Source organism: Erythrolamprus reginae, chromosome 10 (assembly GCF_031021105.1).
Source record: "Erythrolamprus reginae isolate rEryReg1 chromosome 10, rEryReg1.hap1, whole genome shotgun sequence".
Taxonomy (NCBI): Eukaryota; Metazoa; Chordata; class Lepidosauria; order Squamata; family Dipsadidae; genus Erythrolamprus; species Erythrolamprus reginae.
This window is the reverse complement of record NC_091959.1, coordinates 28,384,256-28,407,516: the sequence shown is the minus strand read 5'-3', so window position 1 is coordinate 28,407,516 and position 23,261 is coordinate 28,384,256. Positions and strand designations below refer to the sequence as shown.

General features: G+C 46.4%; 1 protein-coding gene across 3 annotated transcripts in view; it reads left to right on the top strand.

Moving 5' to 3' along the window:
* The window catches only part of LOC139172821 (protein FAM169B-like), a 142,612-nt gene that overhangs the window by 22,858 nt on the left and 96,493 nt on the right, over window positions 1–23,261 (top strand). For 2 of the 3 annotated variants that reach the window (XM_070762049.1, XM_070762051.1), the window contains exon 2: window positions 14,164–14,297. In XM_070762049.1, coding sequence (XP_070618150.1) covers window positions 14,164–14,297 — 134 coding nt within the window. The remainder of the gene's footprint in view (window positions 1–14,163; window positions 14,298–23,261) is intronic. The other variant, XM_070762050.1, reaches the window with a different exon arrangement.

Sequence of the window (23,261 nt, the reverse complement as noted above, 5' to 3'; positions counted from 1 at the left end):
CTAAGGGGCTTAGAAGTGTTGCCTTTGTCATGGTCAGACCATTTCCTACTACGGCTTGACTTCCTGGCTCCAATCCTTCCCCGCAGGGAGGCGGAACGAATCAAGATGTTCCGCCCCAGACGCCTGATGGACCCAGAGGGCTTTCAGACGGCGCTTGGGGTTATTCCAGATGCACTCATCCACAGTTCGGCGGAGTCTCTTGCGGAAGCCTGGAACAAGGCTGCAGTGGAGGCTCTTGATCGGATTGCGCCTTTGCGACCTCTCCATGGCGCTAGACCCCGTAGAGTTCCATGGTTCAACGAGGAGCTCCGGGAGTTGAAACGCCAGAAGAGACGTCTAGAGAAGCGATGGAGGAAGAGTAAGTCTGAATCTGATCGAACACTTGTAAGAGTGTTTATTAAGACTTACAAAGTGGCGCTCAAGGTGGCAAGATGCGCGTACCATGCCGCCTTGATTGCATCAGCGGAATCCTGCCCGGCCGCTCTGTTTAGGGTGACCCGCTCCCTTCTTAATCAGGGGGTAGTTGGGGAGCCCTTGCAGAGTAGTGCCGAGGATTTTAACACGTTTTTTGCTGATAAAATAGCTCAGATCCGGGTGGACCTCGACTCCAATTGGAAAACAGAGTCGGCTGACAACGAGTCAGTTGAGGCGACTGGGGCCCGTACTTGTCCACCTGTCTGGGAAGAGTTTGATCTGGTGACACCTGATGAAGTGGACAAGGCCATTGGAGCTGTGAGTTCCGCCACCTGTTTACTGGATCCGTGTCCCTCCTGGCTGGTTTCGGCCAGCAGAGAGGTGACACGGAGCTGGGTCCAGGAGATTATTAACGCTTCCTTGGGGAGGGGATCTTTTCCATCATCCTATAAAGAGGCGCTCGTGCGCCCCCTCCTCAAGAAGCCTTCCCTGGACCCAGCCGTACTTAATAACTACCGGCCAGTCTCCAACCTTCCCTTTATGGGGAAGGTTGTCGAGAAGGTGGTGGCACTCGAGCTCCAGCGATCCTTGGAAGAAGCTGATTATCTAGGTTCCCAGCAGTCGGGTTTCAGGCCCGGTTACAGCAAGGAAACTGCTTTGGTCGCGTTGATGGATGATCTCTGGCGGGCCCGGGACAGGGGTTTATCCTCTGTCCTGGTGCTTCTTGACCTCTCAGCGGCTTTCGATACCATCGACCCTGGTATCCTTCTGCACCGGCTGGAGGGGTTGGGGGTGGGAGGCACTGTTCTTCAGTGGTTCTCCTCCTACCTCTCCGGTCGGTCGCAGTCGGTGTTAGTGGGGGGTCAGAGGTCGACTCCGTGGTCTCTCCCTTGTGGGGTGCCTCAGGGGTCGGTCCTCTCCCCCCTGCTATTCAATATCTACATGAAACCGCTGGGTGAGATCATCCAAGGGCATGGGGTGAGGTATGATCAGTACGCTGATGATACCCAGCTTTACATCTCCACCCCATGTCCAGTCAACGAAGCAGTGGAAGTGATGTGCCGGTGTCTGGAGGCTGTTGGGGCCTGGATGGGTGCCAACAGACTCAAACTCAACCCGGATAAGAGGGAGTGGCTGTGGGTTTTGCCTCCCAAGGACAATTCCATCTGTCCTTCCATTACCCTGGGGGGGGGGAATTATTGACCCCCTCGGAGAGGGTCCGCAACTTGGGCGTCCTCCTCGATCCACAGCTCACATTAGAGAACCATCTTTCAGCTGTGGCGAGGGGGGCGTTTGCCCAGGTTCGCCTGGTGCACCAGTTGCGACCCTATCTGGACAGGGACTCACTGGCTCACAGTCACTCATGCCCTCATCACCTCGAGGTTCGACTACTGTAATGCTCTCTACATGGGGCTACCTTTGAAAAGTGTTCGGAAACTTCAGGTCGTGCAGAATGCAGCTGCGAGAGCAGTCATGGGCCTACCTAGGTATGCCCATGTTTCACCAACACTCCGCAGTCTGCATTGGTTGCCGATCAACTTCCGGTCACAATTCAAAGTGTTGGTTATGACCTTTAAAGCCCTTCATGGCACTGGACCAGAATATGTCCGAGACCGCCTGCTGCCGCACGAATCCCAGCGACCGATTAGGTCCCACAGAGTGGGCCTTCTCCGGGTCCCGTCAACTAAACAATGTCGGTTGGCGGGCCCCAGGGGAAGAGCCTTCTCTGTGGCGGCCCCGACCCTCTGGAACCAACTCCCCCCGGAGATTAGAACTGCCCCTACTCTCCTTGCCTTTCGTAAGCTCCTTAAGACCCACCTGTGTCGTCAGGCATGGGGGAACTGAGACATCTCCCCCGGGCATATACAATTTATGAATGGTATGTGTGTATGTATGTGTGTTTAGAAAATGGGGTTTTAAAAATGTTTTTAGTAGAAATTTAGATTTGTTATAAATTGTTTTTCACTTTGTTGTGAGCCGCCCCGAGTCTGCGGAGAGGGGCGGCATACAAATTAAATAAATAAATAAATAAATAAATAAATAAATAAATCAATCAATCAATCAATCAATCAATCAATCAATCAATCAATCATAGTTCTAAGCTTTCAAGACCCAGGATTGTAAGTCTAGTTTCATAGGGTATTCTGTTTCGAATGGAGGAATGAAGGCCTCTTTTTGTGAAATATCTTTCAATATTTTCAAGGGTGTTAATGTCTGAGATGCAATATGGGTTCCAAACAGATGAGCTGTATTCAAGGATGGGTCTGGCCAAAGTTTTGTAAGCTCTGGTAAGTAGTGTGAGATTTCCAGGCCAGAAGCTACATAGGATTAGATTAACAACTCTTGAAGCCTTCTTAGCAATGTTGTTGCAGTGGGCTTTGGCACTTAGGTCTTTTGTTATTGGTATTCCAAGGTCCTTGACCGAGTGGGGATTATAATTTGTTTATTAAGTTTGTATTTGAAGTTCTGATTCTTTTTGCCAATGTGTAGGACAGAGCATTTGCTGGTTGAGATTTGGACTTGCCATGTCTTGGACCAGTCAGAAACTGAGTCTAGGTCTTTTTGTAGAGTAGTTGTGTTATCAGTGGTGTTGAAGAGTTTTACATCGTCTGCAAAAAGAACACAGTTGCTTGTGATGAGACCGCAAAGGTTGTTGATGTAGAGAATGAAGAGCGTAGGTCCCAGTCCCCCAACCTTGGGGGACACCGCTTTTAACAGGTATGGGTGTGGATATGGAGCTTCCTATTTTGACCACTTGTTGCCTGTTAGACAGGAATGTGGAGGGATCCTGAGATGCCATAGTATTTGAGTTTTTGAAGTAGTTTGTCATGGACCACTGAATCAAAGGCTTTGGAGAAGTCAATATAAATTGCATCTATAGATTTTCCTTGATCAAGATGAGTTGTCCATATGTTTTTTCAGTGAAGCAGCTGTAGATTGCAGGATAGTTTTTTTCTGAATCCAAATTGTTTGTTAGGGAGCAGATTATTAGTTTCTAGGTGGAGAGTAATTGATTGGTTTATAATTGGTTCCATAACTTTATATGGGACACAGCATAGTGATATTGGTCTGTAGTTATCGACAAGAGCGGGGTCTCCTTTTTTGAAGACAGGGATGACCATTGCTTTCGACCATATCTTAGGAAGTCTGCAGGTACTGAAGGGTTTTTTTTAAAAATTGCTTAGTGGTCCAGCTATAGCAGAAGAGAGCTTTTTTAGGAAGTATGCACATAGACCACCTGGTCGACTGATAAGGAAGGTTTAAGGTCATGTAATGCTTTTTCAACTTCAGTGAAGTCTATTTGGGTTAGGTCATTGAGAGAGTTTGAGGTGCGAGTGATGAATTGGGGGGATGAGCCGTTGCTGTTGACAAAGACAGGGCCAAAGAATGAATTGAGAAGGTTAGCTTTGGATGAATCATTGTGGTATTCTTTGTTGTTGGGTCCTTTGAGAGGGGGGATAGGTCTAGAGTCCTGGAGTTTGTTGACAAAGTTGTAGAAGTCACGATTGGATTTGGTGCGTAGAAGGTTTTCTCTTGTATGCTGTGGTAGTTGAGACATTCTGCTTTTATTTGTTTGCATATGCTTTTATAACGGCTTCTGAAGTTTATTACTTGTCCTTTTTTGTTTTTATGCCAGAGATATTTTTTTAAATTGTAATTTTCTTATTGAAATGGGGAGGTTATTTTTCTTGGTTGAGGCAGATGCAAATGCTACGTAAAGTCTGATGATTATGTTCATCTCAAGCAAGAATGTGTTTTAGAGGTCATCCATAGAGTTGCAGTTAGAAAATAAAGTTTGCCAGTTTAATGTTGAAAGATGGGCATCAATGAGTTCGTAGTTCGCTTTTTTGAAGTTGAATTTTGGAGTCACGTTATTTGGGTGGATCTTAGTGTGACTTAGGTTGAGACTGAAGTTTATCATGCTGTGGTCACTGTTGGAAAAAGGTTATTTTATTTGTAAGCCATATATTGTACTGTTGCTGTTGCAGAAGATGAGATCCAGACAGTTATCTAATCTAGTATTCTCACTTACTAGTTGGTCAAGTCCCAGACTGGTAACTGTGTTATATATAGTAGAGTGGATAGGTTCCATGCTACATTCATTTAATGTCCAGTTAATGTGTGGTAGGTTGAGGTCACCAAGGAAGATGATAGGGTGTGGGCAATGGGTAGCCCACGTTAGTAGTGCTGATAATTTGTTTGCATGTGCGATGTCATAGTCAGGAGTTCTGTAGCAGAGTAAGAAGCAAATTGTGATATTTAGGGATAGATCACAGACAATAGTTTCAGGGAATAATAGATCTGTCCTTGGGACGCAAAACCCACAGCCACTCCGTCTTATCAGGATTCAGTTTGAGTCTGTTGAAACCCCAAAATTTATGTTGCTAAGCGAGAAACACTGCAGTTAAGTTAGTGATAACAGTTGTTAAGGGAAGCTGGCTTATGCATTGAATTTATTATAAAATTACATTGATAGACTCTTAACAATTTTGAAAGTACAATCTTCCTCCCCACCCCTTTATAGTTTGTGAAACTAGGGAGGGTCTTTTCTGAGCCTCCTTTTCCTCCCATTATGCAGCTGTGGGCTCTGCTGTCTCTTCTCTGACCGTTATTTTGGCCAGCCTCCCAATGTCTTTCCCACCTACCATTGCAATCCCTCATTCTCTTTGTTGTGGCCCACCAACAGCCAGCGGAGCTGATGGCAGACTCGGACAGTGAGGAGGTTGAGGAGGAACATGGGCCAGTCCTGAAGTCTGGGGAAGGCTCTGATGAGTGGTCTGTGTTGGAGGCAGAGATGGGGCTAGGGCTGTCCGACAGTTATCAGCTACCCTCGGAGTTGGAGATAAGTGGGGCTGAAGAACAGCTGGACCCTGTTCCTGATATGTGCGAGCTATCAGGAGAAGGGAGCAATTAAGTAACAAAGGTTGACTCAGGAGTAAAAGCACAAGGGGACGCTGAAAGGCCACTACCATAGGGAGCAAAAGTGGAGTGTTAAAAGACAATTTGTTAAAAGATCTGTATTGGGTTGCTAGCCGGGACGTGTCACACTGTGTTCCAGTAGCGAAAGTAGAGCTGCACGTGCAGCTCTGCGTTGCTGGCGTGTACGCACCCCAGCAACATTTTGCTTCTGCGCATGCACAGGAAGCAAAATCTTGCGAGAGGATGCATGCAAGAGATTTTGGCATTTTTTGTATGAAATCTCTCTCATATGTGTCCACTCGCAAGATTTTGCTTCCTGCGCATGTGCAGAAGCAAAATCTCTGCGGTGCACACGCATGCACGCCAGCAATGCGGAGCTGCATGCGCACTGTTCCAATAATGGCGGTAAGTAGCAAACCCCCCCCCCCCATGGTGAAGATTTATTTATGTGATAGACTCCTTGCCGAGTATTTCCTTGTTCAGCATTGATCCTGGAAGCTCTCGGCCTGGCAACTCTTCAAAGACTGGTAAGGTCTGTGTTTGCAGCTCATCCTTGAAAGACTATTTGCCAGGACTTTGCTGGATGAGAATGCTAAGAATTCACATTAGCCAAATAAAAAAGGGTTTTTGTCAGGACAAGGAGCCTGTTTCATGATTTGGTGAAGCCTAGGTCACAATACTTTGTCGAACTTTCTCCAGCGTGTGAAATATTACATGCACTGTAATTTGGATTTTGTAATAACCTACGGTTAGTTCTTAAAAAGAAATCTACCTTACGGGGGAGACCATAGAAAAGCCTCTGTGATAATTTACAGCCAGCTTGTTTTTCCTTGTGGGACCTCACTTCAAAGCCACTTGGCTTTGATTTGCTTGTTTTTGTGGTGTTTGGGGGACAGGGAAAATACATTCTTTGGGCTGTGGAATATTTCTGTCTTTCCCTTCATTTAGCCTGTGCTATCCCTGTGACGATGAAATCCAAGTCTGGTTTTTGACCAGTCAATCATTTCATTTTGGGACAATAAAGGGCAACAAGCTATAGTGGTTGCTTGGTGTGGTCGCTTTTTATATCACCGTGATTTTGATCACATTACTATAGTTATTTCTGGGATGGGTTTGAACAATGTGGTAAGCTAAAATGTACAATTGGTTTGTGTGTTGGGAATATTGTATTTGGTCATTTAACCTATTTCCATTTGACAGCTTTATCCCAATTCAGGGCCCTAAGGATGACATGTCCCATCTTGCACAGCTGTTGGGTTTTGAGTTGGAGAAGGTGGTCTTTTTGGTCCTTTTCCTTTCTTTTTCCATTGACTCCATGAAAATGGTTGAAAATGTCAAGATTAATAAGGCGACATGTTTGTTTGTTTGTCTCTCTTTTTCTAGAACATTCCAGAGATTGGTGGGAAGCTCATTACACATAGTCCTCTACTTATAACTTTTTCTTTAGTGACTGTTCGAAGATACAATGGCACTGAAAAAGTGACTTGTGCCCGTGGCTTCTCTGGGGGGCAAGTTGTTCCCCTGATTAATTTTTCTCTCTGTCAGGAATTATTTTTTTCTAGGTTGGGTCTCTCCTTATTAGCAAGCTGCCACCCAATGCTTCTTGTCCTGCTCCCAGGGGCTGTGGAGAATATAACAACAGCAATAGCACTTAGACTTATATACCACTTCCCAACACATTGCCCTCAACAATCCAGGTCCTCATTTTACCAACTTTGGAAGGGTGGAAGTCTGAGTCAACCTTGAGGCAGTCAGAAATGAACTCCTGGCAGTGGGCAGAGTCAGCCTGCAATGATGCCTTCTAACCACTGTGCCACCATGGCAATGGAATGGAATAGGAATAGAGAAGAGAGGAGGAGGAGGAAGAAGAAGAGAGTAGAGTAGTGTAGAGTAGAGTAGAGTAGAATAGAATAGAATAGCACTTAGACTTATGTATCCCTTCATGGTGCATTTACAGCCCCCTCTAAGCAGTTTGCACGGTCAGCCCCCCCCCCCAAAAAAATCTGGCTTCTCATTTACTGACTTCGGCAGGATAGAAGACTGAGTCAAGCTTTAGCCTGTCAGAATCAAACTGCTGACAGTCAGCAGAGTAAGTCTGCAACACTGCATTCTAACCACTGCAGCACCATGTCAATCTCATCTTTTCTGTAACAGCCCTTCAAACATTAGAAGACTGCTATCCTTTCACCCCCTAATCCCTCCCATCATTAAGGGAGACATGCCTAGCTCCCTCAGTCCTTCATTGTACGTTTTAGCCTCCTAAAGAGCCTTGGTGGTGCAGTGGTTAGAGTGCAGTACTGCAAGCTACTGCTGTACATCTCTGGTTGCCAGTAGTTTGGCAGATGAGAAAGGATGGCAATGCGGCAGTTCAAATTCCTAGAGCCACGTAATGGAATCAGCTCCCGTTACTTGTCCCAGCTTCTGCCAACATAGCAGTTCAAAAGCACATAAAAATTACAAGTAGAAAAATTAGGGACCACCTTTGGTGGGAAGGTAACAGTGTTCCGTGCGCCTTTGGCATTTAGTCATGCCAGCCACATGGCCACGGAGACGTCCTCCGACAGTGCTGGCTCTTTGGCTTTGAAACGGAGATGAGCACTGCCCTCTAGAGTCAGGAACGACTAGCACATATGTACAAATGGGACCCTTTGCCTTTACCCCTCCGGTCTCATTAAACTCATGTTCTGAGTGTTGGAAACACCTTTATTCACTTTTCATCAAGCATCGCACTGATTTCTCCTTGCTGTAAAGAAGGAAAGTTGTTTCCTTTGCATTAAACAGTATCCTTCCTTTCCTGCCAGCCTGAACGAAGGGAACAGTTGTATGTAAAAAAAAAAAACCACACGAAAATACGAGGCCAAGGCTGCTGCTGTCTCCTGGCCAACCTCACTGTTGACATTATGGCTGGAGAACCAGCGCATGTGACGTCCTGACCTTGTTTACCAGGTTATTTAAGATGACAGAGTCTCCACTCTGTAAAAATGCAGAGGATTTCTGGAATCTGGCAAACCCAAGGCGGCTTCTTCTAAATTTATTCTCTGGAGTCCGGATGGTTTTCTGGTACTTATACTCTGGGGAAGGGGGGCTGGGCAGAAGACCACTCATCTCATTGCATGCTTTATAACTCTAGTTCCTCTCCCACGCGCCCCCTTTGTTAACAATTCTTGAAGATTGTTTTTAAAACCACACTCCGGGATGGGTTTATTGCAACTTTCCAACCAGAATATCCACTTTATATGACAATAGCGAACCACTTTAAAAAAAAGGCAATTCAGCCGTGTAAATTCGGGAAGGTTTTATGCTCATCTCCAGCTCCTGTGTATGCATGTGTGGCAGAGAAGGGAATTCTTTGTGGGAAAAGAGAAACTAGAAAAGTAAGGCTGGCAGTTTTTAAACAAAGGGGCTTTTATTTTGTAATGTCTGCAGTCCCCCTCCTTTTTTGGTCACCTCCTGCCTGGCTGACATATTAAGTGTTTAGAATCATCCAACAAATGCTTTCTCCTACACATTGGTAAAAAGAATCCAAATGCTAAATACACACTTGGACAAACTGAACTCGCAGAGGATCCTCACTCAGTCAAAGACCTTGGACTTCCAATGACCTAAGTGCCAGAGCCCACTGCAACAGCATTGCCAAAAAAGCACTAAGAGTCACAAACTTAATTCTATGCAGCTTCTTCTCTAGAAACACCGATCTACTAATTAGATCATACAAAACATTGTCAGACCGATTCTTGAATACAGTTCACCTGTATGGAATCCACACTGCATAACAGACATTAATACAATTGAAGGAGTCCAGAAATACTTCACTCCTCTTCACGCAACAAATTACTCTACTCCTCCAGACTTCAATTACTATGTTTAGAAAATTTACAGCTACACCACTTCCAAATTGATTTAACCATTGTTCATAAAATCATACATCACAATGTACTCCATGTTAGTGACTACTTCACCTTTAACAACAGCAACACAAGAGTACACAATAAACTAAATGTAAATCGCTCCAAACTAGACTGCAGAAAATATGATTTCAGCAATAGAGTGATCAACGCTGGAATTCACTGCCGGACTCTGTTGTTTCCTCCCCCAATCCTAAAACCTTCAACCTTACATTATCTAAAATAGACCTCTCCCCTTTTCTAAGAGGTCTGTAAAGGGCGTGCATAAGTGCACCTTCGTGCCTACCGTCCCTGTCCTAATGTCTTTTTGTCTTTTCTATCTTGACTTTATACTTATATTATGTTAAACATACTATAATACTATATTTGTATGACAAATAAATAAATAAATAAATAAAATAAAAGATTAACAGAGTTGGAAGGGACCTTGTAGATCATCTAATCCACCCTCTGACCAAAAAGGAAACCCTACGCCATTTCTGACAGATGGCAGTAAAGTCTCTTCTTTAAAGCCTCCAGTGGTGAAGCTCCCACAACTTCTGAAGACAATTTCTGTTCCATGTGTTGATTGTTCTCACTGTCAGAAAATTTCTCCTTATTTCCAGGTTGAATCTCTCCTTGTTCAGTTTCCATCCATTATTCCTTGTCTGGCCTTTGAATGCTTTGGAAAACAGCCTGACTCCATTCTCTGTGTGGCAGCCCCTTACATATTGGCATACTGCTATCATGGCTCCCCTGATCCTTCTTTTCACTAGACTAGCCATGCTCAGTTACTGCAACTCTTCAGCGTATATTTTAGCCTCCCGGCCTTTGATAATCTTAGATAGATTCAGATTAACAGAGTTGAAAGGGACCTGGTAAATCATCTAGTCCAACCCCCACTCAAGCAGGAGACCATACACCATTTTGGATAGATGGCAATCTGTTCTGCCTGGCTGCGGGCCACCCAGGAACGAAGCAATTAATCTCACACACACACACACACACACACACACACACACAAGCTTGTAAAAATAAAGCAAAGGTTCTTTGTATTCAGAAAACTGCAAACCACAAAGTTTCAGAGCAATGTTATTTTAAGAGTTCAATAGGTCAGAGCTAATTACTCCAGTCAGTGCAGAAGCTTTCAGGTTTACGCCAGCCAGAAATAACTCACAGCTTAAATGTCAGAATGTCCAGAAATCCACAGCAAACACGAAACCACAATACATCAAACTTTCTTCAAAACTGAATGATAGACTCCCACACAGGCCTCTGCAACCCTCCCTTTTTTCAAGGCTGCAGCAGCGTCAATCTTATCACCTGTGACATAGAATCTGTTTCTGTGTTTGCGCAGCTGTTTTTATCTTCCCTGACCCGAACATTCAGAATAAGATTGTTCATTAACTCCTCCCCTTCTGATTCCGATGGAACTCTGGTTGGAGATCTGAATGACTCCATTCCCCTCTCTGTCTCTCCAGTCCCTTCCTGCTCCATCTCCCTCCCTGCTTCTCCTGCTTCACTGTCTGATTCGTCCTCCACACAGACGGCTCTTCTGTAAACAGATGGCTCCCACTCCTCTGTGTCAAAATCAGCAGCCAAAGAAGCTGGCCGGAAGCCAAAAACAACACAATCCAGTCTCTTCTTCAAAGCTTCCAGGGATGAAGCTCCCACAACGTTTGAAGGCAACTTCTGGTTCCACGGGTTGATTGTTCTCACTGTCAGAAAATGTATCCTCATTTCTAGTTTGAATCTCTATTTGTTCAGTTTCCATCCATTATTCAATTCAATTCAATTTATTAGATTTGTATGCCGCTCCTCTCCGTAGACTCAGAGCGGCTCACAACAATAATAACACAATATATAACAAATCTAATAATTAAAAGTCATTAAAAACCCCTTATTAAAAAGAAAACATACATACAAACATACCATACATAAACTGTATAGGCCTGGGGGAGATGTCTCAGTTCCTCCATGCCTGGCAGCAGAGGTGAGTTTTAAGAAGTTTACGAAAGACAAGGAGGGTGGGGGCAGTTCTAATCTCCGGGGGGAGCTGGTTCCAGAGGGTCGGGGCCGTCACAGAGAAGGATCTTCCCCTGGGTCCCGCCAGATGACATTGTTTAGTCCAGTGTTTCCCAACCAGTGTGCCGCGGCATAGTCAGATGTGCTGCAAAGAAGGAAGCTCAGCTTCTGGTCTCGCAACTTTTTGCTGAGAGTGCGAAGAGCAAAAAGTTGTGAGACCGGAAGCTGAGCTTCCTTCTTTGCACCTTCCAAGTTTTCCGGCAGCTGCAGCGCCCCGCCTGGCTTGAGCTTCCCTGGGGGCGGCAGCAGGTGAGCTTTGGGGCCCGGTGGGAGGGCGGCGGCAGTGGGAGGGCGGCGGCAGCAGCGGCACTGGGCAGTAGCTGCTGGGCGGCGGCATGGTGGTCGGCTGTGAGCCAGAACTCCAGGACAGGCACCGACGGCGGAGGCTGGACACGTTGCTGTATGCTGTACATGCTGGCATTTCGTGGCTGGCACTTGCCTGCTGGCTGAGCCGGGATGGAGTCTTCAGCCCCATGCCCATGCCCAGTGCAACACGTCCAGCCGCCGCCATCGGTGCCTCCGGTCCGGAGCTCCACCTCACAGCTGACCACCCTGCTGCTGCCCCACGGCTACTGCCCAATGCTGCTGCTCCAGCGTGGTGTATGAGAAAGAGAGAGAGAAAGAAAGAGAGATAGCAAGAGAGAGAAAGAGAGAGAAAGAGAGGGAGAGAGAGAAAGAGAGGGAGAGAGGGGGGAGAGAGAAAGAGAAAGCAAAAGAAAGAGAAAGAGAGATAGCAAGAAAGATAGCAAGAGAGGGAGAGAAAGAGGGAGAGAGGGGGGAGAGAAAGAGAAAGCAAAAGAGAGAGAGAAAGCAAAAGAGAGAGAAAGAAAGAGAAATAGCAAGAGGGAGAGAGAGTGGGGGAGAGAGAAAGCAAAAGAGAGAGAGAAAGAGCAAGAAAGAGAGGAAGGAAGGGAGAAACAGGGATGGAGAGAGGGAAAGAAAGGAAGGAAGGAAGGAAGGAAGAGAGAAAAAGAGGGAGACAGAGAGAAATAGAGTGAAAGGGAGGAAGAGAGAGATTTTTTTTGTCCAATTTTTTTAGCCCCCCTCCCCCGCTCAATGTTCCCCAGGATTTTGTCAATGTGAATAATATGCCGCGTGCTATCTCCAATGGGATTAACCAGCATATTCTTCAAAATATATCACCTCCCAGCTTCTAAAAGATTTCTTCTAATTGGCCATAATCCAAAATAGAGCTGGGTACAATGTTCTTTCCACATTATAGATGAATAACGGGCAGCTTCAATCCTTTCAGCAAAGAACAAATGTAGAACCATCTGGTATGAATATGCATTGTAAAAAATTCCTTGTAAAAGCTCCTCCGACCAGAAGGTGGCAGTATATTATCATAGTTAATTATTTTCTTCAATTGTTACAAAGGGAAGTGACATCATCAGAAAAAAATACCTAATTAAATCCAAATAAAATCCAAATTGAAGCTCCAAATCTTTGAAATCTTTAAATATCCTTAAAGAATAAAAAAGGAGAAACAACAATTCCGGGCGATTGCTACAATTACAGTTTTCCACTAATCGCCCCGTAACCGAACAGCCACTTCCGCACCAATTATCGGCATTCCTGCTTCCCAAAAAAAAGTATACGAACAGTCATTTAAGGTCTCCTCTGTCTCTCCGCATTCACCAGCACATCGCTTAAAGCATTTCTGCACCTCGCCAGCGCTTAAAATCGATTCTCCTTCCAGATGTTTCCAGGCTTCTTCAATCTCTCTGTTGTGTTGTCTTGCTCAGCTACATCGGTCAGACATGGCAGCCTGGCCAACCTCGCACCACCGCCGGTGCGAAACTGAGCCGGTTCGCTTGGGAGGGCATGTCGGCCCCCAACCAGGCCCCTGGTAGCGTTCCCTGTGTCTCCTTCCCTACAGGGAGGATCGGAAGAACTGGGACCCCTGGACGGTGGGGATTCGGGGCTTCCCTCGTGAGAACGAGGGAGCCTTGTGGCACCGCAGCCATTGACCTCGCCCCTCTCCAAGACAAGCTGGCTGGAGAATTCTGGGCTTTGAAGTTCACAAGTTTTAAAGCTGCCCAATTTGAAGACCTCTGGTCTATCTCGTAGCTGGCCTAAGGATTGATAAGCGGTGGTCTCCATGCCTATTGCTAATATCAAAGCTCACCCAAAGTCTACATGGCTGGTTGTCAGAGTTTCAACCCAAATTGGAGAGGATGTAAGTTCCCAATTTATAAATTTGAGATAAGCTTGTAACAGAGATTTGTCATTTATCATTTGTCCAAAAAAATATCCAATCTAGATCTAAGGAGAAATTTCATGGCAGTGAAAACAAACAGTCGGTGGAATGGCTTACCTTCAGATGTTGTGAGTATTCCATCACTGGAGGTTGTTAAGAAGAGACTGGACAGCCAGTTGTCCAGAATGGCATGAGGTCCCCTGTCTTGAACAGAAGGTTGAACTAGCAGATCTCCAAAATCCCTTCCAGATTTATAATTCTATGATCTGTAGTCTTGTACTATTTTTAGGCATGTAGCACATATAACTAAATTACTGGATTTATTTTATTTATTTATTTTACCAAGCACCTATTGGTAGTATACAAAAAATAACACTGTTTATATACATGATATTGGTACTAATAAGAGAGAAACCTAGGACAGGGACAGTAGGCAAGTTGGTGCAACTATGCACCTCCTTTTTTGGATTTACACAGTGCATTCAATCATAAGATGCACTAGATTGGATCAATGTGCTAGGTTACAAATCATGGTGTAAAAGAATGTGGGGATTTGATCATCTTGACATGTTTTTTTTGCTCATGTTGTAGGCCCCTTTTGGGGCCAGAATTTAAGCAATCTGTTTCAAGATTGAGCCTTAATATTCTTCCTTCTCCCAGATAGCCTTTTTTTGGTGGACATGAAAGATGAAAACCTGGGCAATCTGGAAACAGAGCTTTGCAACAACCAACCAAAACGTATGGAAGAAGCCTTTTCTGCTGCTGAAGATCTCTCTGCTCCAGGCCAAAAGAATGTAAGTACACGTCATCGTTTGTAGATCAAAACATCTGTACTGTTCCCTCTTGTTCTGTCCCTCTACCTCAGGAACTGTGTGATATCTCTGAGACTTTCCCTAGGTCAACTGTTGACTTTTGGGTCTTCTCACTCTATGTCTTATCTTGAGCCATGTTGAGTGGAACAGATCATAGAACATGGAATAATAGGGTTGAAAGAGACTTTGGAGGTCTTCTACTCCGACCCCCTGCCCATGGCAGGAGATCTTATACCATTCAGAAATTTCTTTGGGCTTGATGGATGGATACACACAATCATAGAAACCATAGAAAGGTCAACATTGACATCGGCAGTTCAGCACCATCCAAGGGTAACCTCAAGATATGCAAGAGTCTCCTTAATTCCAAGGTTGCTTCTCTCTTTGATTGGAAGTTGACCAAGGAGAGAAGCAACCCTGGAATTAAGGAGAAACTTCCTAACCATGAGGACAAGTAACAAGTGTCAGATTGAAGGGACATTGAAGGTACCTTGTAGGTCATCTAGTCCAACCCGCTGCTCAAGCAGGAGACCCTACACTATTTCAGACAAAATGGCAGTCTAATTTCTACCTGAAAGACTCCAGTGTTGAAATTCCCACATTCTCCGTACTGTAGGAGCGGGTCCAGCAGTCACGTGGGTTGCTTGCTGTCCAATCCGCATAGGACCGAGCCTGTCTTTAAAAAGATTGCTGGATCCGCCCCTTCCCCAGAATTCGCTCGGTCCTCTTACCGGCAGGACGCGTGGTGGCTCAGCTCCTCTCGAAACAAACTCCTTCCCTTCTTCTTCTACCAAATTCAGCAAAAAAGATAAGTAATTAGTCCTTTCCTCGACCTTGAAGCAATTCGGCTTCTAGCCAATACTCCTGGGCTCGGCTTCGAGCGGAAAAGTGGCGATAAGGCTTCCAGTTAATTGCGCAATTGCCTTGCCTTATTGTTTCAGTCGGCCGTATTTCTTCTGCTAAATCTGCCCAAGTGGGAGTTTTTTTATTACTTGGCTGTGTTTATTTTGCATCTCCTGCGGAGTGGGACTCTTTACAAGGGCGCTTGTTCTGTCCCCTGGACTTAGTCTAACTCTTTATTGAGTTTTCTTGATGCGAAGGCCCTCAGCGTTCAGTAACACCGGCACCAACGGCCCGCCCACGCCCAGGCCGTCTGGCGCCATAAAGTCTGCCGCGTGGCCCAGAGTAGGCTGTGAGAGTCTAGGCTTTTACTCCCGTGCTAGGCCTCTCAACTAGTGTGCCTTGGTTGCTTAATCATTGAGGCCTAGTTCTTCTGGACTCACTGGCACGAAGTCTGGATTGATCCAGGCTTGTCTTTGAGGGCAGACGCTCCTGGGCCTAGGAGCTTGGGCCCCCTTCCTCTTGGGATTTAAATTGTTCAGCCTATTGGTTCTCCCAAATTTTGGGCTCCAGACCTTGTCCCTGTAAATTGTTCAGGCCATGGTTTCTGCTATTCCGAAGAGAGGCACTTCCTCCAGAAATAATCAGGACCCTAGGCCTACTGGTGATGAGATTCAAACCATCCCCCAGACCTAATCCTCCTCTTTCACAGCTCCTCCAGTGGCTAGGCCCACCAGAGCTGAAAAGAGAAGAGAAAAAGCACTCCAAAAAATTCATGAACAATCAGCTAAATGCTTAAGAGTGTAGGCCCAGGTGCATGTTAGCTCACCTGAACTCCCAGACTCCTTTGTGCTGCCTCCCTCAGGTATACCTGTCTTGCCTCTGGATGAGCCAAACCTAAACAAACCCCAGCCTAAAATATGGGGCTTAGGTCCAGAGATACCAGACCATTTGAATCAGGACCCTTCAGAACCTGAATCTTCCAGGGCAAACAGGGTTCCCTCTGATTTTCTGCTTCTATTACTAATCTTCCTCCTGAACTGCAATCTATGTTTTCTACCTTATCTCAAGCCATTGATGCCAAATTCAAGGCCATCAATGCACAGCCCCATCCTCATAGTCAAACCCGTCTTAGACCCCTGACTTCCTTCTCAGCCTACAGAGTCCCTCAAGAACCAGACTCTGATTCCTCTGAGCAGGGTACAAAGATGATGATAATGAAGACAGGCCTCTCTGAGGATGAAGAATCTCAAATCAAGATCCCTCCATCCTCTACTAGTTTTCCCTTTCAGCTGTTTAAGTCTTAAGTACTTAAGGCAAGATCAGCCACAGGCCTTTCAGGTCAGGACAAGCCTGCACCTACTTCTGATACTCCACAGGAGGAGAATCTCACCTTCTTCATGCAGGAGCAGGAAGATACCGAGGTCATTCCCATGCCTAAACTATTTAAGGACGCTTTGCTGAAACAGTGGGATCATCCAACTCTAAGTTCCAATCCCTCCTCTAAAGATAAGAAACTTTATAAAGTCTCACCTTCTTATGAGGATCTTCTTATTTGTCCCAAAGCAGATGAACTGGTCAAGATCCTGCATTCTGCAGCAGCTATACGTGGAGAGGCAGAAGAAGTCTTAAAGCCAGAGGACAAAGGTCTGGAGCAAATGCTCAAGAAATGTTTCCTGGGAGACACCTGGGCAATCAAATGTGCAGCGTCAGCATCCTTCTTTACTAGAGCCATGCTTCTGTGGTTGCAGCAACTTCAACAGCATATCCCTCCCGATGACTTAAGGGACCAACAAGACCTCAACAAGGTCTTTGCAGCAGCCCAGTATGTTGCGGATGCCACCCTACAGTCCTCAAGATTTGCAGCAAAGTCGGTGGCTGCTTCGACAGTAGCAAGGCGGCTTCTCTGGCTCTGCCCTTGGCAAGCGGGAGTGAGGCAGAAATGGCAGCTTTCCTTGGGTCCTCTAAAACAGTGATTTTCAACCTTTTTTGAGCCGCGGCACACTTTTTACATTTACAAAATCCTGGGGCACACCACCAACCAAAATGACACAAAAAGACAGTAAATATTATTTATTTATTTATTTATTCAATTTTTATGCCCCCTTGTCCTTAGACTCAGGGCGGCTTACAACATGTTAGCAATAGCATTTTTTAACAGAGCCAGTATATTGCCCCCACAATCTGGGTCCTCATTTTACCCACCTCGGAAGGATGGAAGGCTGAGTCAACCTGGAGCTGGGGATGAGATTTTAACTGCTGACCTTCAGATCTACAGTATTTCTACATGTATTTATACTCAGTGTGAAACTTGGGCCTGTTTTGATGAACACAAAAGGGATATCCTGGCAGGAATGGTAGAAAGACACACACGAAGCTCTTCCTCAACATTTCTCAGTCTCTCCCTGTTTTTAGTTTTTATAGCAGTCAAGCTTGAGAAGCTCAGCTCACATAGATATGTGGTTGAAAATGGAAGCAATGTCAAAATAGCTTTGTTGGCCAGAATGGGGAACTCCTTGGCAACAGATAACCAAAAACTGTCCAAAGGAAGATCAGCAAACTTTAGCCTTAAACCACGATCTTGTTTCAGTTCAATGAGTTCCTCTTGCTCCTTTAAAGTCATGTCCTTTCCAGCAACAGATGCTGAGCTGTATGGGTCCCTAACCCAGTCAAGGCATTCTGTGAAGTCTGAAGAGAAATAAAACAACAACTTCTCCTCAAGAGTTTTCAAATGTCTGCCAATCACCTCGCACATTGCAGCAGTGTTGCCATCAGGCTGTTTCCTGGTGAGCGGGAACATCTCAAGGTTGCCACGCTGCACATGTTGTTGCCAGAGCTTCACCTTTAAACGGAATCCGTTCATTTTATCAGTGCTTGTAAGCAGGTTTTCATTTCGGCCTTGCATCCGTGTGTTCAGTTCATTCAGATAATGAAATATATCAGCCAGGTATGCCAGCTTTGCACACCACTCATCACTTGCAAGCAGCTTTGAATAATCAGACCTCTCGTTTGTCAGAAATACTTCAAGTTCCTCTTGCAACTCATACACACGGGCCAACACTTTGCCGCGGGACAGCCACCGGACCTCTGTGTGGAGCAATAAGATTTTATGTTCCGCTCCCATTTCTTTACACAAAGTTGCAAATAAGTGACATCTCAAAGGTCGCGTCTTCACAAAGTTCACTATGTGCACAACATCATCCAACACAGGAGCTAGATCTGCTGGTAAGGTCTTTGCATCGAGGGCCTCACGGTGCAAAAAACAGTGCGTAACAATAACATCTGGGTTTCTTTCTTTGACCCTACTTAAAAAGCCTTTGACACGCCCGACCATGGCTGCGGCTCCATCAGTGCAGACACCTGTGCAGTTTCCCCATGTAAGCCCGCTTTTATCAAGATATTCCGATGTGACCCGAAATATTTCCTCTGCTGTTGATTTTTCTGGCAGTGCCTTGCAAAATAGGAAGTTTTCTCTAATGGCTTCTCCATCCACAAAACGCACGTTGGCCAAGAGTTGACGATGTCCACTAATATCCGTTGACTCATCAAGTTGCAAGGCAAATTTCTTACTGATGTGCACCTTTTCCAAAACAACAGTTTCAATGTCCACAGACATGTCATCAATACGTCTGGCAATTGTGTTATCTGAGAGAGGCACTTTAGCTATCTCTTTGGCTGCGTTAGGGCCAAGCATCTCATTTACAATGGCTTTACAAGCTGGCAGTATTAATGTTTCTGCCAGAGTGTGGGACTTTTTTGATTTAGCTACAAGTTCAGCAACAAGGTAGCTAGCTTTGAGGGCGCTCTCGTTTACCTTTGTGGTTTTCCTCAAAAAAGTTGCCCCTTTCTCATTGTTTGTACATAAGCGTACAAAATAATCCATCGGCTTGTTTTGAACAGAAGGGTGTTTCGTTTGGAGATGGCGTTTAAGCTTGCTTGGCACCATGGCACTGTTGGATAGCTTCTCACCACACACCAAGCACAGCGGAATCGGTGCTGTCTCATCCCCGGTGAAAATAAATCCTAATGCAAGATAGCTTTCATTGTATTGCCTCAAGCTTACATTCTTGTCTTTTTTCTTTTGCTGACCACTCATACTAGGGCCTTCATCTGGGCAGAATTTTGTCCAGGGCCCTTTGTATTTTCCCTTTTCAAAAACTTCTCCATCACTGTCACTTGCTTGACTTGCTGAGATCCCAAGCTGTCAGAAGAGTTAAATAACAAAGGATAACCCCTCATATATACATAGAAACATAGAACATACAATCCCATGTAACATCCCCTTATAAATACAGTCAATCATCAATCATCCCTCCTCAAATTTATACTACTGTCTCATTTCTGTCTCTCCCCCCCCCTCTTATATGTGTATGTGTACTCAAACCATTTCCAAAACCAGGTGAGGGCTGGGGTTTTATTCTCTTTTATTCTTTTCAAAAACAGGTGAGGGCTGGGGTTTTTTTCTTATTATTTGGGTGCTTTTTACCATATGCTTCAAGAATCACCTCTCTGTCTCTCTTGTTTCTCTCTCCTCTCATTCTCTGCCTCAATCATTTTCTCATTTCTCCTCCCCTTTTTGTTCTCATTTCTCTCTCTCTCTCCTTTCCTCTTCCGATCTGTCTCTCTTGCTTTCTTTTTTTCTCTCTCTCTCTTGCTTTCTTTCAGTATCTCTTGCTATCTCTCTTTTTCTCTCTTGCTTTTCTTCTCTCGTGCTTTTTCTTGTTCTTTCTCTCTCTGTGTTGCTCTCTCTCATTCTCTTATTTTTTCTCTCTCTCTCTTTTCTTTCTCTCTCTCTTAGTCTCTCTCTCTCTCTTGTTCTCTCTTATTTTCTTTCTCTTGTTCTTTCTCTCTCTCTCATGCTTTCTCTCTCTTGTTCTTTCTCACTCTCTCTCTCTCTGTTGCTCTCTCTCGTTCTCTCTCTTCCTTTCTTCTCTGTGGAGGCCAGCGAAGGTTACCCTTAGTTTGAATGTTCCGAGCAAGCAGCCCCTTTACTGACACCCCGGGACGGGACTGTGAGAGGGATGGGCGTTCCCACAGCGCTTGGAGCGGCTAGCGGCCGGATCGCCAGCGCCGCTGCAGCCACCGCTGTGGAAGAAGCCGCACCCCAAAAAATCCGGAGAGAAGGAAGGATCGGGCGGGCGGGGACAGCCACAAGTGGAAGCCTCAGCCCTGGAGCCCCCTCGCGCCCATGGCTTCTCGTCGATGTCTCTGCCTGCCCGATCCGCGGGAGTGCTAATAGCGGCAGCGGGCAGGAGCCCCCCCTGCTATTCCCGCCGCCGCCGCTATTAGCACTCCCACGGATCGGGCAGGCAGAGGCATCGACGAGAAGCCATGGGCGCGAGGGGGCTCCAGGGCTGAGGCTTCAACTTGCAGGAGGCCCCCCCCGCTATTCCCGTCCCTGCCGCCGCCGCTATTAGCACTCCCGCGGATCGGGCAGGCAGAGGCATCGACGAGAAGCCATGGGCGCGAGGGGGCTCCAGGGCTGAGGCTTCCATTTGCAGGAGCCCCCCCTCGCTATTCCCGCCGCCGCCGCTATTAGCACTCCCGATGCCACAAGTGAAAGCCTCAGCCGCTGCTATTGCCATCCCGCCGAGTCCCAAGCTCACCTGCTGCAAAGAAGGAAGGCATGAAGAAGAAAGGTGCGAAAATGAAGGTGTGAAGAAGCAAGCCGGGACACTCAACTTCCGGTTTGGAAGCGGAACTTCACGGCACACCTGACCTTGTCTCGCGGCACACTAGTGTGCCGCGGCACAGCGGTTGGGAAACGCTGCTCTAAAACATAAGCTATTATTTGGTGATTTACTTGATCCTCTACTTACAGAAACCACTTATAAGAAAAAAATCCTGGGGCCTACTAGCAAGAAGTCTGTTAAAACACTTCAGTCCTTTCAGGAGTCCAATCACCAACAAGATCAGGGGTTCGCGTTTCAAAGAAACTCAGGTCAGTATAATTCCCAGTTTCGTTCCCAATCAGATAGAATCCCAAGGGGCAGAGGGTCCCGATATCAAAGAGGCTCCTCCGCCTTGAGGGTCTCAAAAAGGTCCAGGTGGTAATGACCATTATATCCCCATTCGGGGGCACCTGGCCTGGTTCGTTTCCAGCTGGCGCCGCTTCTGTAAGGACCTCTGGGTTATTTCCACAGTGGCACGGGGACTTCAATTGGAGTTTATCTCCATTCCCCCAAACATTTCATTTCGTGCCCTTCTCCTAGATTCCCTTCCTCCCGTCTCTGCGTGGAGGAAGCGATCCATCATCTCCTCTCCATTGGGGCTATTCAGCCAGTTCCTTCCTCGCAAAGAGGACTTGGTTTCTATTTCATCCTCTTTATGGTCCCTAAGACCTCTGGAGGATGGAGAGCCATTTTGGATCTTAAAAGACTAAAGAAGAAAGTTTAAGATGCATTCCTTGTCCTCTATCCTGGCATCTATTCACCTCCTTAGACCTTAGGGAGGCCTATCTCCACATTCCCATTTTAAAAAGTCAGTTTCATCCTTCCACCTCCCTTCAGCCCCTGGAGGCAGTCATAGATTCCAACCTATCTCAGGTTTTTCTTTCTCCTGAAAGAAAGAATAGTATCAAAGAGCTTATCGCTCAAGTCAGATCCCAAAGAAAGGTCTCCATTTCCACGCTGTCTTCCCCACTGGGAAAGATGGTGTCCTGTATTGGTATCATTCCCTGGGCACACCTCCAGGCTAGGGAACTGCAATGGCTTTTATTGCCATTCCAGACATCAGGAACCAGCAACTCAGCACTCTCCATTCTGATCCCTTCCGTCGTCCTGAGATCCCTCTCGTGATGGACTTCTTCCGCTCTGGACAAAGGATCCCTTTTCAGGATTCCACAGATGCCAGTCTCCTGGGCTGGGGAGCCCACGCTCCGGGTCTGATAGCCCAAGGCACGTGGTCATCGGAGGAGTCAACCAAGCCAATCAATTGGCTGGAACTGAGAGCCCTCAAGAGGTTCAAACCACACATCCTCAACCGACATGTCCTAATCCTAACAGACAATATGGCTACGAAGAGCCACATCTGCAGACAAGGAGGCACCCGGTCCAAGGCCCCGATGCAGGAAGCCCTGAAGCTGGGCCTTTGGGCGGAGAGACACCTGCAGTCTCTGTTGGCCGACCACATATCGGGAATCCTCAATGTGCAGGCAGACTGGCTCTCCCGATCGACGCTGGATCCAGGGGAGTGGAGTCTCCATCCAGACTTATTCCAGCAGATCTGCCTCAGATTCGGTCACCCGGCGCTAGACCTCTTCACGACAGTGACCAACGCTCAGCTCCCTCGGTTCTATTCCAGATTCCCATCCCTGGGAGCAGAAGCAACCAATGCACTCAGAACCCCTTGGCCTCCTATACGCCTTCCCACCAATTTCAATCCTGCCAGACGTGATCCACAAGATCCTTCTTGAGCAGGCTCAGGTAATACTGATAGCCCCTCACTGGCCTTGCCGACCCTGGTTTGCAGACCTCCAGCGGCCATCCATCCAGGCCCCCTGGCGACTCCCCTCTTTGGAGGATATGTTGCAGCAGGGGATCTCTCACCATCCAGACCTGGAGTGGTTCCACCTCACCGCTTGGCTGTTATCCGGCATGACCTAGACCTTCGAGGTTATGATTCAGATGCCATGGAAGTGATCCTAAAGTCTAGAAGAATATCTACCAACAGGATCTACGACCATACCTGGTCCAAATTTCACCAGTGGTGTTCCCTGGAAGGTCTCTTTCCCTTGTGTATTCCCATTCAAATTTCCTCATGAAAGGCTTTCACCTAGGTCTCATAGCCAACACTATCCGGCGACACCTAGCAGCCTTATCCTCAGTCCTGGCAGGACCCCGAAGGCAACTGCTTCGCAGTTTCCCTGAAATACAAGAACTGTTAAGAGGCATCTCGAACCTCAGGCCTCCCACTGTTCACAGATATCCATCCTGGGACCTACCTCGAGTTCTACATTCTGTTACCCAATCTCCATACGAACCGCTAAATTATGCATCCTTCAGACACCTGTCCTACAAGGTAGCATTCCTGGTGGCTGTTCTGTTCTGCCAGCGTGTTTCAACCGCCTGTAATTACAGGGTAATTAGTCCAGGAAGACACACACCA